At 35.6% G+C, this 16,387-nt stretch overlaps 1 protein-coding gene across 1 annotated transcript in view; it reads right to left on the minus strand.

Moving 5' to 3' along the window:
• Positions 1 to 16,387, minus strand: part of SHOC1 (shortage in chiasmata 1) — a gene marked incomplete at its 3' end in the record, with an annotated part of 84,624 nt that overhangs the window by 12,115 nt on the left and 56,122 nt on the right. Inside the window, exons 18-23 of the mRNA XM_082623180.1 lie at positions 15,766 to 15,838; positions 15,377 to 15,443; positions 13,534 to 13,712; positions 11,762 to 11,879; positions 10,245 to 10,356; positions 3,815 to 3,936 (exon numbers count right to left, since the gene is read on the minus strand). Of these exons, the coding sequence (XP_082479306.1) occupies positions 3,815 to 3,936; positions 10,245 to 10,356; positions 11,762 to 11,879; positions 13,534 to 13,712; positions 15,377 to 15,443; positions 15,766 to 15,838 (671 nt within the window). The remainder of the gene's footprint in view (positions 1 to 3,814; positions 3,937 to 10,244; positions 10,357 to 11,761; positions 11,880 to 13,533; positions 13,713 to 15,376; positions 15,444 to 15,765; positions 15,839 to 16,387) is intronic.

Raw genomic sequence — 16,387 nt, forward strand, 5'->3', positions numbered from 1 at the left:
GTCACTGAGACAATGGCTCTCTTAATCTCTTTGCTCTTCTTTCCTCTGTTGGCTTCTTTCTCAGGTAAGCTCTTTTCAAAAGAGTGGCTGATAAGAGAGACACGCTGTGCCTAAACTGTTTGTTCAAACAATGTGGTTTCTATTGAACACCTGCTTTCTTTTTGGAATCTAGAGTTTTGATTCGTAACTAGCTCTTAATAAAAGCCCTGGGCACTAAGTGTCTGACAAGTTTCCCTGGTAGACAACATTTTACAAACATTATCACAACTCGTTGCTGGGGAAGTCAAGCATGTTCTGTGTGACTCTCCTAGTAGAGGACTCTTGGAAGCTTCCTCCTAGTTTCCTCTGGACTTTGATCCATGCCCTTTCTCCCTTTGCTGAATTTGCTTTGAGTACAAGAATATTTTCAGCGCTGTGAATACTCCTAACAAATCATCAACTTGGGGGTTGTCTTGGGCACTCCTGACACATTTCCTCAAACAGGAACTAATGGCATGAACAACTAAAGTAATTAAAAATTTTTATTTTGTATTTTCAATTCTCCTCATTTGGTCAGTTGATTAAGATACGTTAAAAATGTTCCAATGATCTAAAAATATGAAACTGAGATACCTAGAAGTCTGAAAAGAATTACATTTTATAATATATTATTGTGAATAAATGATAATTCTATCCTGAACACAAAACAATCTCAGAGTGTTACATAATTAATTTTTTTCATGAACATCTGGATAAAAATAAGTGTAAATCTCCTCTTATTATCTCTTGTACTTCAATTGCACCTCTAGGTGGATACCAATCTAAAAACAACTTTAAAAAATTTCACATCAATTATTTATCCAGAATACTTCCAAGTTCTTGATAAAGCTTAAAATGATTTACAGCCTTTATTAATCGTCAAAATGAAGATTTTAGACCTGAATAATTTTTTAAAATGTCTTTATTGGAGTATAATTGCTTTACAATGTTGTGTTAGTTTCTGTTGTACAACAAAGTGAATCAGCTATAAGTATACATATATCCCCATATCCCCTCCCTCTTGAGCCTCCCTCCCACCCTCCCTATCCCATCCCTCTAGGTGGTCACAAAGCACCGAGCTGATCTCCCTGTGCTATGCAGCAGATTCCCACTAGTCATCAATTTTACATTTGGTAGTGTATATATGTCAATGCTACTCTCTCACTTTGTCCCAGCTGTCCCATCCCCCTGTTAGAACTGTATAATTATTTTAATTTTTCAGTTCTGGTAGAAAGGAAAAACTATGTTAAGTGACTACTAGAGGTTATTGTTAATAGAGGAAGGAATAAGAACCAAGTTGTTTGTATTCTTACATTCTAACTTACACTTATCCTCACATGATAATAATAATTTTATACAAAGAGCTTGGTACAGTAAGATAAACAAAAATGGAGTCAAACAAGAAAGTCAATAAAGGAAAAAAATCACACAGATAATGTAATGTTAAATAAGATAAGATACCAGTACCTTATCTAATAACTAAAGATATTTTTGAAACTTCTACTATGATGTGGTATGTGTAATGTAGTATTGTAGAGATTAAAAAAGTGAATAAGACTAGTGTGCAATTTAGTTGGGAAGATTCATTCATTCAGCCAAGGAGTATTTACCAAGCATCTATCATATGAAAGCAATGTGGTCATTGCTGTAGGGCAAGTGCCCCAAAATGATAATACAAAACAAAATACGATAATATCAAAGATGAGGAAAAAACAGGGAGCTAAGGAGTTCGAGGGTTGGAAAGGTTACAACTAAATATCTGTTTATATGCATGAGTGGGGGATACTGAAGAAAGGTTGAATAGAAAAAGTAGATAGGTCCTGAAAAATAAGCAAAATTTCACCAGATGGAATAGCTGGAGGAAGGAAGGAATATCATAGGAAGAGAGAACTGTATGAGCAAAAGTAGAAGTAGGAAAGCAAGGAGGATGTTTGTAAGCCAATGAGCAGAACTTTTTTTTTTTTTTTTTTTTTTTTGCGGTACGCGGGCCTCTCACTGTTGTGGCCTCTCCCGTTGCGGAGCACAGGCTCCGGATGCGCAGGCCCAGCGGCCATGGCTCACGGGCCCAGCCGCTCCGCGGCATATGGGATCCTCCCAGACCGGGGCACGAACCCGTATCCCCTGCATCGGCAGGCGGACTCTCAACCACTGCGCCACCAGGGAGGCCCGAGCAGAACTTTTGATTGAAATGGAAAGCAGTGAAAAGTAAGCCTGGGGCCTCCCTGGTGGCGCAGTGGTTGAGAGTCCGCCTGCCGATGCTAGGGGATACGGGTTCGTGCCCCGGTCTGGGAGGATCCCATATGCCGCGGAGCGGCTGGGCCCGTGAGCCATGGCCGCTGAGCCTGCGCGTCCGGAGCCTGTGCTCCGCAACGGGAGAGGCCACAACAGTGAGAGGCCCGCGTACGGAAAAAAAAAAAAAAAGTAAGCCTGAAAATATAGGTTAGGATTATATGCCGAAGACTTTGAATATTAGGGGGAGTAGTCTGTATATATTCAGTAAATAATGGGGAAGTCAGTGAAGGTGTTTTATCAGAGTGAAATAATAAGAGCCTGGTTTTAGGAATATTAATTGAGTGTATGACAGATTATGGAGAGTAATGTTGAGAGTCATCTGGAGGTGGGAAAACCATTTGTTATAATAGTCCACATAAAATAATGAGAAACTGAACTAAGATGTTGGTAATATAAATGGAGCGAGGGGAGAGATGAAAGTCCAGTGGTTGAATCTATAGGATTTGTTTTCCAGTCTTGATGACTAAAAGAAAGGCAATGGTCATAAATAGCTAAAGGGCAGAAAAGAGGAGATACAGTTTTGGAGGGAATAGAGAATAAAATGAACTCATACTATGTTAACTTTGAGAGCCTGTGGAATATCAGAGTGGAAATATTATATAGAAAATTAGAGATATTATGTCAGGAAATTCAAAGAGAGACTGCAGCTGCAGATAGAAATATAATAATTATATGCAGAAAGATGATAACTGAAGCTATGGGAGAGGATGATATTTTTAATGGACAAAATAGAAGAAGAAAAGAGATTTCATATCTATCTGGAGACTGAGACAAGGAAGAAGAAGAGGTAAAGACAGAGAAGAAGTAGAGAGGTAGAAGATCAAAAACATTGAAGTGCCATGGAACTGAAGAGTTTCAAGGCAGAAAGCACTGACAATACTTCAAAGTAGTGAAAGATAAAAATATTTTTGGATATGATCATAAGAAAGTCACAAATTATGAGTGACATCTGAGAGATAGAGATCAGTATAGAGATAGAGAGAAAAGCCAGATTGCAAAGAATAAAAGGAGAAAGTGAAGGCAGTACGTTCATAAAATTTAGAATGAGGGAAAGGAGAGACATATAATGATAATTTGAGCCAGTGTCTTGGCGTGGATTTGGGGGGCAATTTTTCAGTTATGCACATCAGTGAAAGAAAGTATAGTAAGATGCTAGTTAGTTGGTATATCTAATAAAATTTTAGAGAGAAGTGATTTAAGAATGACATTTTTTAACAGACGAGTCCAGAATTAAAAATTAATAAAAAATGAAACACTCACAGCAGCAATTCTTAGTGAGATACAGAGGGGGGAGCATGATTTGCAATGACTGTCCAGGGGAAATATATCATCTCCAAAATTCCAATTTGTTTTCCTATGGGCATGCCTTCACCTTGAGAATCCCTTACTTAAAGCAAACTAGATGAGCAAGAGGAAAATTTACATAGCTACTTTTATTCGAAGAAGAAGATGGAATAACTTAAAAGATATATATGTGACTTTGGATGGAGACGTGTTTACTTACTCTGACTTTAATGGTTTTTTGGCATATAAAATTATCCAACAATAGCTGTACTGGAATGATAATGCCATCAGTCTCATAATGATATTGTCTGATGCCTTCTCACAGTTTAATTCTTCTAGGTCCTACCAGAAAATAAATAAAATAAAAAGATTCACTAGGTTGACCAGTTGTTACAAAATTATTGTTGCCATATTTCTAGAATCTATGATATATAAATTATAACTTGAGAAGAAGCATGGGTATGGGTTCCCATTTTATGGAAAAATTAAAGTCACACTGGAAGTAGTAGGGGGAAAGCTACAGTAGTTGTAAAACGGTTAATGATAGCCTCAGCAAGGGGGGTTCATGAATCTCCCAAAGTCCTAGACATGAAGCAAGCAGTCTACAGAATGCTCCTATCTGGGCAAAGTTCTTTGCAGACAGGGATCTGGCTACTCTTAAGGACAAAAACCCATGGGATAATCTGCACTTAATGCTTACTTAAGGAAGATGAAAAACCAGCAGTTAATGGACTTATAGGAATGTCTTTCTAATGATCTAGAATCCCCTTTTTCCTTTAACAATATTAATTTTTTTTATTTTTTTTTTATTTTTTTATTAGTTTCTGCTTTATAACAAAGTGAATCAGTCATACACATACATCTGTTCCCACATCCCTTCCCTCATGCATCTCCCTCCCTCCCACCCTCCCCATCCCACCCCTCCAGGCGGTCACAAAGCACCGAGCTGATCTCCCTGTGCCATGCGGCTGCTTCCCACCATCTATCTACCCCACGTTTGGTAGTGTATATATGTCCATGCCTCTCTTTCGCCTTGTCACAGCTTACCCTTCCCCCTCCCCATATCCTCAAGTCCATTCTCAAGTAGGTCTGTGTCTTTATTCCCGTTTTACCCCTAGGTTCTTCATGCCATTTTTTTTTTTAATTCCGTATATGTGTGTCAGCATACGGTATTTGTCTTTCTCTTTCTGACTTACTTCACTCTGTATGACAGACTCTAGGTCTATCCACCTCATTACAAATAGCTCAGTTTCGTTTCTTTTTATGGCTGAGTAATATTCCATTGTATATATGTGCCACATCTTCTTTATCCATTCATCCGATGATGGACACTTAGGTTGTTTCCAGCTCCGGGCTATTGTGAATAGAGCTGCAATGAACATTTTGGTACATGTCTCTTTTTGAATTATGGTTTTCTCAGGGTATATGCCTAGTAGTGGGATTGCTGGGTCATATGGTAGTTCTATTTTTAGTTTTTTAAGGAACCTCCATACTGTTCTCCATAGTGGCTGTACCAATTCACATTCCCACCAGCAGTGCAAGAGTGTTCCCTTTTCTCCACACCCTCTCCAGCATTTATTGTTTCTAGATTTCTTGATGATGGCCATTCTGACTGGTGTGAGATGATATCTCATTGTAGTTTTGATTTGCATTTCTCTGATGATTAATGATGTTGAGCATTCTTTCATGTGTTTGTTGGCAGTCTGTATATCTTCTTTGGAGAAATGCCTATTTAAGTCTTCTGCCCATTTTTGGATTGGGTTGTTTGTTTTTTTGCTATTGAGCTGCATGAGCTGTTTATAAATTTTGGAGATTAATCCTTTGTCAGTTGCTTCATTTGCAAATATTTTCTCCCATTCTGAGGGTTGTCTTTTGGTCTTGTTTATGGTTTCCTTTGCTGTGCAAAAGCTTTGAAGTTTCATTAGGTCCCATTTGTTTATCTTTGTTTTTATTTCCATTTCTCTAGGAGGTGGGTCCAAAAGGATCTTGCTGTGATTTATGTCATAGAGTGTTCTACCTATGTTTTCCTCTAAGAGTTTGATAGTTTCTGGCCTTACATTTAAGTCTTTAATCCATTTTGAGCTTATTTTTGTGTATGGTGTTAGGGAATGATCTAATCTCAAACTTTTACATGTCCTTGTCCAGTTTTCCCAGCACCACTTATTGAAGAGGCTGTCCTTTCTCCACTGTACATTCCTGCCTCCTTTATCAAAGATAAGTTGGCCATATGTGCATGGGTTTATCTCTGGGCTTTCTATCCTGATCCACTGATCTATCTTTCTGTTTTTATGCCAGTACCACACTGTCTTAATTACTGTAGCTTTGTAGTATAGTCTGAAGTCAGGGAGCCTGATTCCTCCAGCTCCGTTTTTCGTTCTCAAGATTGCTTTGGCTATTCGGGGTCTTTTGTTTTTCCAAACAAATTTTGAAATTTTTTGTTCTAGTTCTGTGAAAAATGCCAGTGGTAGTTTGATAGGGATTGCATTGAATCTGTAGATTGCTTTGGGTAGTACAGTCATTTTCACAATATTGATTCTTCCAATCCAGGAGCATGGTATATCTCTCCATCTATTTGTATCTTCTTTAATTTCTTTCATCAGTGTCTTATAATTTTCTGCATACAGGTCTTTTGTCTCCTTAGGTAGGTTTATTCCTAGATATTTTATTCTTTTTGTTGCAATGGTAAATGGGAGTGTTTTCTTGATTTCATTTTCAGATTTTTCATCATTAGTGTACAGGAATGCCAGAGATTTCTGTACATTAATTTTGTATCCTGCTACTTTACCAAATTCATTGATTAGCTCTAGTAGTTTTTCGGTAGCATCTTTAGGATTCTCTATGTACAGTATCATGTCATCTGCAAACAGTGACAGCTTTACTTCTTCTTTTCCGATTTGGATTCCTTTTATTTCCTTTTCTTCTCTGATTGCTGTGGCTAAAACTTCCAAAACTATGTTGAATAAGAGTGGTGAGAGTGGGCAACCTTGTCTTGTTCCTGATCTTAGTGGAAATGGTTTCAGTTTTTCACCATTGAGGACAATGTTGGCTGTGGGTTTGTCATATATGGCCTTTATTATGTTGAGGAAAGATCCCTCTATGCCTACTTTCTGCAGGGTTTTTATCATAAATGGGTGTTGAATTTTGTCAAAAGCTTTCTCTGCATCTATTGAGATGATCATATGGTTTTTCTCCTTCAACTTGTTAATATGGTGTATCACATTGATTGATTTGCGTATATTGAAGAATCCTTGCATTCCTGGAATAAACCCCACTTGATCATGGTGTATGATCCTTTTAATATGCTGTGGGATTCTGTTTGCTAGTATTTTATTGAGGATTTTTGCATCTATGTTCATCAGTGATATTGGCCTGTAGTTTTCTTTCTTTGTGACATCCTTGCCTGGTTTTGGTATCAAGGTGATGGTGGCCTCGTAGAATGAGTTTGGGAGTGTTCCTTCCTCTGATATTGTTTGGAAGAGTTTGAGAAGGATAGGTGTTAGCTCTTCTCTAAATGTTTGATAGAATTCGCCTGTGAAGCCATCTGGTCCTGGGCTTTTGTTTGATGGAAGATTTTTAATCACAGTTTCAATTTCAGTGCTTGTGATTGGTCTATTCATATTTTCTATTTCTTCCTGAGTCAGTCTTGGCAGGTTGTGCATTTCTAAGAATTTGTCCATTTCTTCCAGGTTGTCCATTTTCTTGGCATAGAGTTGCTTATAGTAATCTCTCATGATCTCTTGTATTTCTGCAGTGTCAGTTGTTACTTCTCCTTTTTCATTTCTAATTCTATTGATTTGAGTCTTCTCCCTTCTTTTCTTGATGAGTCTGGCTAATGGTTTGTCAATTTTGTTTATCTTCTCAAAGAACCAGCTTTTAGTTTGGTTGATCTTTGCTATCGTTTCCTTCATTTCTTTTTCATTTATTTCTGATCTGATCTTTATGATTTCTTTCCTTCTGCTAGCTTTGGGGGTTTTTTGTTCTTCTTTTTCTAATTGCTTTAGGTGCAGGGTCAGGTTGTTTACTCGAAATGTTTCCTGTTTCTTAAGGTGGGATTGTATTGCTATAAACTTCCCCCTTAGAACTGCTTTTGCTGCGTCCCATAGGTTTTGGGTCGTCGTGTCTCCATTGTCATTTGTTTCTAGGTATTTTTTAATTTCCTCTTTGATTTCTTCAGTGATCACTTCGTTATTGAGTAGTGTATTGTTTAGCCTCCATGTGTTTGTATTTTTTACAGATCTTTTCCTGTAATTGATGTCTAGTCTCATAGCATTGTGGTCGGAAAAGATACTTGATACAATTTCAATTTTCTTAAATTTACCAAGGCTTGATTTGTGACCCAAGATATGATCTATCCTGGAGAATGTTCCATGAGCACTTGAGAAAAATGTGTATTCTGTTGTTTTTGGATAGAATGTCCTATAAATATCAACTAAGTCCATCTTGTTTAATGTATCATTTAAAGCTTGTGTTTCCTTATTTATTTTCATTTTGGATGATCTGTCCATTGGTGAAAGTGGGGTGTTAAAGTCCCCTACTATGACTGTGTTACTGTCGATTTCCCCTTTTATGGCTGTTAGTATTTGCCGTATGTATTGAGGTGCTCCTATGTTGGGTGCATAAATATTTACAATTGTTATATCTTCTTCTTGGATCGATCCCTTTATCGTTATGTAGTGTCCTTCTTTGTCTCTTCTAATAGTCTTTATTTTAAAGTCTATTTTGTCTGATATGAGAATTGCTACTCCAGCTTTCTTTTGATTTCCATTTGCATGGAATATCTTTTTCCATCCCCTTACTTTCAATCTGTATGTGTCTCGAGGTCTGAAGTGGGTCTCTTGTAGACAGCATATATATGGTCTTGTTTTTGTATCCATTCAGCCACTCTGTGTCTTTTGGTGGGAGCATTTAGTCCATTTACATTTAAGGTAATTATTGATATGTATGTTCCTATTCCCATTTCCTTAATTGCTTTGGGTTGTTATTGTAGGTATATTCCTTCTGTTGTGCTTCTTGCCTAGAGAAGTTCCTTTAGCATTTGTTGTAGAGCTGGTTTGGTGGTGCTGAACTCTCTCAGCTTTTGCTTGTCTGTAAACGTTTTAATTTCTCCATCAAATCTGAATGAGATCCTTGCTGGGTAGAGTAATCTTGGTTGCAGGTTTCTCTCCTTCATCACTTTAATTATGTCCTGCCACTCCCTTCTGGCTTGTAGAGTTTCTGCTGAGAGATCAGCTGTTAACCTGATGGGGATTCCCTTGTGTGTTATTTGTTGTTTTTGCCTTGCTGCTTTTAATATGATTTCTTTGTGTTTAATTTTTGACAGTTTGATTAATATGTGTCTTGGTGTATTTCTCCTTGGATTTATTCTGTATGGGACTCTCTGTGCCTCCTGGACTTGATTAACTATTTCCTTTCCCATATTGGGGAAGTTTTCAACTATAATCTCTTCAAATATTTCCTCAGTCCCTTTCTTTTTCTCTTCTTCTTCTGGAACCCCTATAATTCGAATGTTGGTGCGTTTAATGTTGTCCCAGAGGTCTCTGAGACTGTCCTCTGTTCTTTTCATTCTTTTTTCTTTATTTTGCTCTGCATCAGTTATTTCCACTATTTTATCTTCCACCTCACTTATCCGTTCTTCTGCCTCAGTTATTCTGCTATTGATCCCATCTAGAGTATTTTTCATTTCATTTATTGTGTTTTTAATCGATGCTTGATTCATCTTTAGTTCTTCTAGGTCCTTGTTAACTGTTTCTTGCATTTTGTCTATTCTATTTCCAAGATTATGGATCTTGGAAATAGAATCTTGGATCAGCTTTACTATTTAATTTTTGATAGAGTGAATAATTCGAGAAGAATTTTATTCTAACAGTAAGTTATGTAAGCATGGATTAAAACAGTTTTCCCAAACAGGATTTCCCTCCCACAAATAACTGTTATTTAATAACCTTAAATATGCAAGACACAATATTCCATAAGAATCTTTCTAACAGAGCTTTTTTGTTTCCATCATACAATTCTTATAGTATTAACATTTGCTTATCAAATCAGACTTCTACCTTACCATAATACATGCCATTAATTTATACTCCATACCATCAAACTGCTTTCTGCTCTCCACTCCCACACTATTAAATTAATTTCTTTGTAAATTGTACTCCAATCAAGCAAACATATCAGGGAGATTCATACATCTTAAATTCTAAAATATATGGATTTTTGAAGAGATTTTCTCTCTCTTTTTAAAAACTGACTAATTTATAGGCAATCCCCACTTACTTTAGAGGAAATCCCTTATTACCAATTACAGATTAATATGTTACCTCCTTTTAAGAAACACAGTGGCTAGAATTTGATTTTTTAAGCTTTCAACACTATAATTATTCTATAAATGTATTTTTAAAAAGGTCAATACATAATATTAAAGATACTATATTTGCCCTATCTTCTTAAAGTATGTTAAAAATTACAAGGCATTGAAAAAGCTTGGTAATAGCCATTTTCCACGGTGATGATTTTAGCACTTATGGTTCATTTGCAAAGTTTTGGAAGAAATCATGAGTAGATTATAGTTGAGCTCTCTAAAGCTAATAGATTACATGGTTACACATGTATTTTAATATATTTGATTTATATTTTTTATTGTATAGTTTTACCTGCAAAATTATGGTGGTGTCCTCATCAATTGTCACCACTACATAATGCTCTGTACCTCCAAAGAGTTTCAATGACTCACTGCAGCATCTCTCCACCAATGTGATATTATACCTGTAAAATATAATATTTTGGGGTGACAGATGGCTAAGAAAAATTCTTTAAGAAAAACTGTATTGTCCTCCTGCATATTAAATTGTTTGAACTACTGTTCAAGTTTCATACCTCAATTTATTCTACTTAATAAATTTGAGGAATGAAATTATGAATTATTCAGTTTAAGACAAATTAGTTGAGATGTGTTGCCTTAGGTATTTTGCTAAATATCACTGTACATGATACTATTATAAATGTCTTTTGTTTGTTTTTTGGGGTTTTTTTTTTGCCCACACTCACGTGGCTTGTGGGATTTTAGTTCCCCCACCAGGGACTGAACCTGGGCCCCCGGCAGTGAGAGTGTGGAGTCCTAACCACTGGACTGCCAGGGAATTCCCCTATTATAAATGTCTTGACCAACTTATTCTGGCTCCGTAAGTAATAATTCATGAAATTAAAACATTGTGTTATGAGACTAAAACATTCTGCATTTATCAGAATTTTCTTTTTTCTCCTGAAAAGTTGTCTAGATTTAAACTATCTTTTATAAGCTCACAGTTTTCTGTGAATGTCCCACAGCCTTAAGATATAAAAACAAAAGTGTGGAAAATAGTTCTGCATTTTAACGAAGGTCACAGCATAATTATCCTTCCTTGATATATAGCCCAATGTCTAACCCTCCTGTGACAACTTGTATGCTATGATAGTGTTTTAGATCATTTAAAAATGCTCTGTGTTGGTATGATGTTAGAACTAAAGGTCTAAAAACTTGAGAATTCATTTAGAACTTCATAATCTTGTTTCCTAGTCAGTATTTAAAGTCCTCTAAATAAGAATACTCATTCTTGGGCTTCCCTGGTGGCGCAGTGGTTGAGAGTCCGCCTGCCGATGCAGGGGACACGAGTTTGTGCCCCGGTCTGGGAAGATCCCACATGCTGCGAAGTGGCTGGGCCCGTGAGCCATGGCTGCTGAGCCTGCGCGTCCGGAGCCTGTGCTCCGCAATGGGAGAGGCCACAGCAATGAGAGGCCCGCGTACCGCAAAAAAAAAAAAAAAAAAAAGAATACTCATTCTCAATACTATCAATGACCCAAAGACATGACCATGTAATTCACAGAACCCCCCCAACATAAAATCCTCATATTTGCTGGTAACAAAAGAAATGCAATTAAAAATGAATTGAAATAATAATTAACTATTTTTCTCCACAAAATTGATATATAACCAAAAAAAGACAATATTCAATAATTATGATGGTGTACTATAGGGAGAGAAGTATAAGTTGACATAAACTCTATGGAAAACTATTCCTATGTGATATAATTCCAGGCTTGAATCAGAAAGAAATAGTGCCACATATATAGCATAATATTTAGCCAATTAGGGTATATATATCTTTCCTAAGTTATGAAATCAATAACTTACTTGGTTTCTAACAACTGAAGTATTTCTGGAGTATTAAGAAGTCCTTCAGATGCAAAAAACACATATGGAATCTGAATTTCCAAAAGAAAACCACCAAAACTATCCAGCAAGGTGCTTCCTAAATATGAAAAAATTTATAAATATTTCTCTTTTTTCTCATCCCTCGGTTCTTTCTCTTTTTACTAAACATGAGAATAACAGGTGTATGCTCAAGGAGTAGTATAAAAATAAAACATATTCATTGTAAAAATATGAATTCAGAATAAAGGTCTGAAGAATAAAATAAAAATCATGTTATTCTACTCCTAGAAATAATAGTTAATAGAATTTATTAAAACTACTATATACTAAAAACAGAGTTTAACACATACTTCCACACTTTTTTCTATATGTTTGGTTGTCTATACTTACACATGTACATTCACTTGAAAAAATAAGGAAAAGAAAAAACAGGATCATACTCTACCTGAATGTCAATATCTGCTTTATTCAATTAGTACATATTGGACATTTCCTGTGTAAATATATATACTGGTTTACATCAAAATTTAAAATTATGCACAATAATCCATAGGGAATGCTACAGATCAATAGGAAAAAGATCATATACCTCAACAAATAAGTGGACAAAGGACATAAACAGGCAATTTATAAAAGAATGGCTACACAAGATCAATTCACTTATGAAATGATATGGATAATCAAAGAAATGCAAATTAACACAACTATAAAATATTATTTGCCTCTAATCCTTTCAAAAATTTAAAAGATTAATAATACCTACTCATAGTAAAAATATGAGGGAAAGGATTCTCTCACACTTTCCGCATAAATTGGGATAGAATTTCTGGAAAGCTATTGGCAATATATAAATGTGTGTATACCTTTGAACCAGCAGTTCATTTTACCCTGGAATTTTTACTTCTTAGAACAAGTACATAAAGATATATAAACTAGTATAAATCTTGTGGTATAATAGTAGAAAATTGAAGCATTATAAATGACCCAAATAAGGAATTGGTTGAATAAATTCAGTTTAAAGATGAATGTTTACCTTTTATCCTTTCTTGAACACGTTTTAATTATTTAATGAAGTTAATGCTTAAATCTCTGTATCAAAGATTCCAAAGTAATAATTATGGTTACTGTATTTTTAGAATTGAGTTGGAATGTCTCAGAATTCAAACTTCCTACTCATACTTGAGGTGGATGGAAGGTGATTTATGGCAAGTTTTGAATGAGAGATGCACTGGGACTAAAAATATACAGCCTTTTTAATTTAATGGATCTGAGAATTCACAACCTTAGTCATGTGAAGTGTTACTGAGAAATACAAAGAAACCAAATGCTATGCAAAGTGGTTTAGACTCTTTGCCAAGCATTTGTGCATAATTTTTTGTTGTGTATTAGAAGTTCTCTGTGTCAGTCAACATACTATGACATATTTTTCCCTAAAATTCAATAAAAATATTGTTGCATAAAAGTCAGATTAAGATTAGATATAATTATAATTTAATTGTGCTATTATAAGTAAAATTTAGAAACTAAAGGGATGAAGACAAATAGAATCAGTAAAGGCTATTTTACAAAAGAGGAATATGAGGCAAGAGATAGTTAAAGGCCTTGCTCAAGGTCACACAGTTGGTGGTGAGGTTAGTGCTTGAACTCAAGTCTTCTAATGCTATAGGTTATTCTTTCCATAGATCAGAAATAGAAAGCAGAAAATTTTCACTCTAATGGAACAAAAAAGGAATTTTAGTTTATATCCTTACTCTTTAAAACTGTGTCTGGAAGAATCACTTTAAAGGCCAAGTAAGGAATATTCAATTTTTCGCAATGTTCAGCCCAACAAGAGTTTTCTACAAAATTGTATTCCACCACAAATGAGAAATTACTCCAGGGGAAATCTGCTCCAATATATTGATTGTGTACAACTGCACAGAAACTTGTACTGAATACAAAAGAAAGCCAAGAAAATAGAATTAGTCTTGTCATTATACACTTGGAATGCTAAAAGATGACTGTTTTGGCTATTTTATTCTTCTCTAATCTATGCCTACTTATCTTGGAAGGACACTGGCATATTTTCTGTTGACTTGTTTTCCAATTGTGCTAACCTCTTTTTATCTTTCTTTTTGATGGTCATACTTTAAAAAAACAAACAAACCAGGATATAAAAAAACTGTGGACTATTTCACATCCTCATATGCAAGGGACCCTATTTTATTACCTGAGTCTTATCAGTAATACACAAATCACCATGAGAAATCAACCTCATTTTCTTATAAATGTGAGATTTTAATCTTTGAGAATCTATATAGTAGAATATTACCTGATTACTTTGTTATTTATTTATTTATTTATTTATTTTGGCTGTATTGGGTCTTCATTGCTGCATGCAGGCTTTCTCTAGTTGTGGCGAGCGGAGGCTACTCTTCATTGCAGTGCGCAGGCTTCTCATTGCGGTGGCTCCTCTTGTTGTGGTGCATGGGCTCTAGGTGCACAGGCTTCAGTAGGTGTGGCACACAGGCTCAGTAGTTGTGGCTCGCGGGCTCTACAGTGCAGGCTCAGTAGTTGTGGGGCACAGGCTTAGTTGCTCCACAGCATGTGGGATCTTCCCAGACCAGGGCTTGAACCCGTGCCCCCTGCATTGGCAGGCAGATTCTTAACCACTGTGCCACCAGGGAAGTCCCTACCTGACGACTTTGAAATGGCTTTTTTTTTTCCTCAATGGGCTTCATAAGTGATTTAACAACAAAAAGGTGGGTACTTAAATATCATAAGTTTATCTTTTCCAGCTTCGAATTTCATATAACATAGAATTTACTATAATTAAAATTCTCTACTGCTTTCTATCTAGAAATAACTTCTACATAAAATAAGGCAAAATGAAAACATTTTTAGACAAGTCAACACTAAATTTATTATTAGTAGGCTCTCACTGAAAGAATTTCTAAGTGATGTACTACAAGAAGAAGGAAACTCAAAAGGAATGAAGAAAATATAAGAAGCAATGCTGAGCAAAAACACTGGTAAAAAAGAAACAAGTGTAATTCTAAATAGGTACTATTTGTACTGACACTAACAATAACAATGATAATTTGGAGATATTAAAGAAAGATTGAACTAAAATTCTGGATGACAATAATACATAATACACAAGGCAATAAACTTAGTTAAAGCATTTTTCAGGAAGAGGGTGGAGACATTAATTTCAGGTTTTATTAAACCTTTTTTGGGGCTTCCCTGGTGGTCCAGTGGTTAAGAATCTGCCTTCCAATGCAGGGGACATCAGTTCAATCCCTGGTCGGGGAACTAGGATTCCACATGCCGCAGGGCAACTAAGGCCGCGCACTGCAACTACTGAGCTGGTGCGCTCTGGTGCCCACATACTGCAACTAGAGAAGTCCACGTGCCTCAACAAAAAGACCTGCATGTCGCAACGAAGATCCCATGTGCCGCAACTAAGACCTGAGGTAGCCAAATAAGTAAATAAATAAATTTTTTCAAATTGGTTAAAAAAAACTGTTTAAAAAGTTAAGTTCTAGGAGAAACTGCACTTTTCCTGTGGAACTGGTATGTCTCCTCCCCATAGATGAACAAATAAGATTTTACCCATTTAAAACACCTTTGGATTCCAGAAAATCTTTTTTGTTTGAATGTAAGACAGTCAGGGTCAAACCTGTTGGAAAAAAGAGTAATATAAAAAGTTTTTTTCAATATTTTGTTCATATATATTTTTAGGTGTGTCATATATTTCACTACCATAAAAATGAATTAAAGATCTGTGAACAAGGATTATTTTTCTAAGTCCAGGGAATCAGAAAGTTTGAGCCATGGGCACTGTTTCTGGTGTGTATGTATGTTGTGTGTATATAAGTCTGGAAATTCTGAATTTATTATGTAAAATAATAAAATGGATCAAAAACTTAATGTTAAAGCATTAACATTGAACAATGTTCAAGCATTTGTTATCAAATGAAGCATAATTTAAAACTCCCTACCTTCTATTTTGTTAAGGATTTTAATGAGTAAATGTTTTTCACCATTTGAGTCCATTCTTATTATAATCAGCACCTGTTCAAAAATAAGAATTTCATATACATGTATATCTGAATGATTATTCTTTTTCATATTCTTTTGCTATAGTGACAAAAATAACAAACTTAATTGGTTACATGAAACTAATGACAATAAGGTGGCAAAGTAAATATTTGTGTTGCAAAAGATATCAGTGCTTGAACGCAAAGGAATAAATTCTGGTAAGATCAAATATTAATGAGGAAAGTATTTTTTGGAGTAGGGCATTCTTAGTGTTCCTCAAGAATTCCAATATATGTGACTATATATAAGTTGTCTCTGCCTGTACTGTAAGTGTTAAATTTAACCCAGGCAGGTTTGAATTGCTGGAGAAAACCAATGATTTGCTGCTATACTTTCCTACTTACCATTACAGTTTTGGGGGTGTGCAGGGTGGAGATAACAAATCAACCATAGGTTGTTTCTGTATCTTGGCTATTGTAAATAATGCTGCAATGAACATAAGGGTGTATCTTTTCAAACTAGTGTTTTTGTATTCTTTGGTCAAATACCTGGAAGTGGGGTAGATGGTTCATATGGGAGTTC

The sequence above is a fragment of the Mesoplodon mirus genome (genome assembly GCF_964341445.2).
Source record: "Mesoplodon mirus genome assembly, chromosome: 1".
NCBI lineage: Eukaryota > Metazoa > Chordata > Mammalia > Artiodactyla > Ziphiidae > Mesoplodon > Mesoplodon mirus.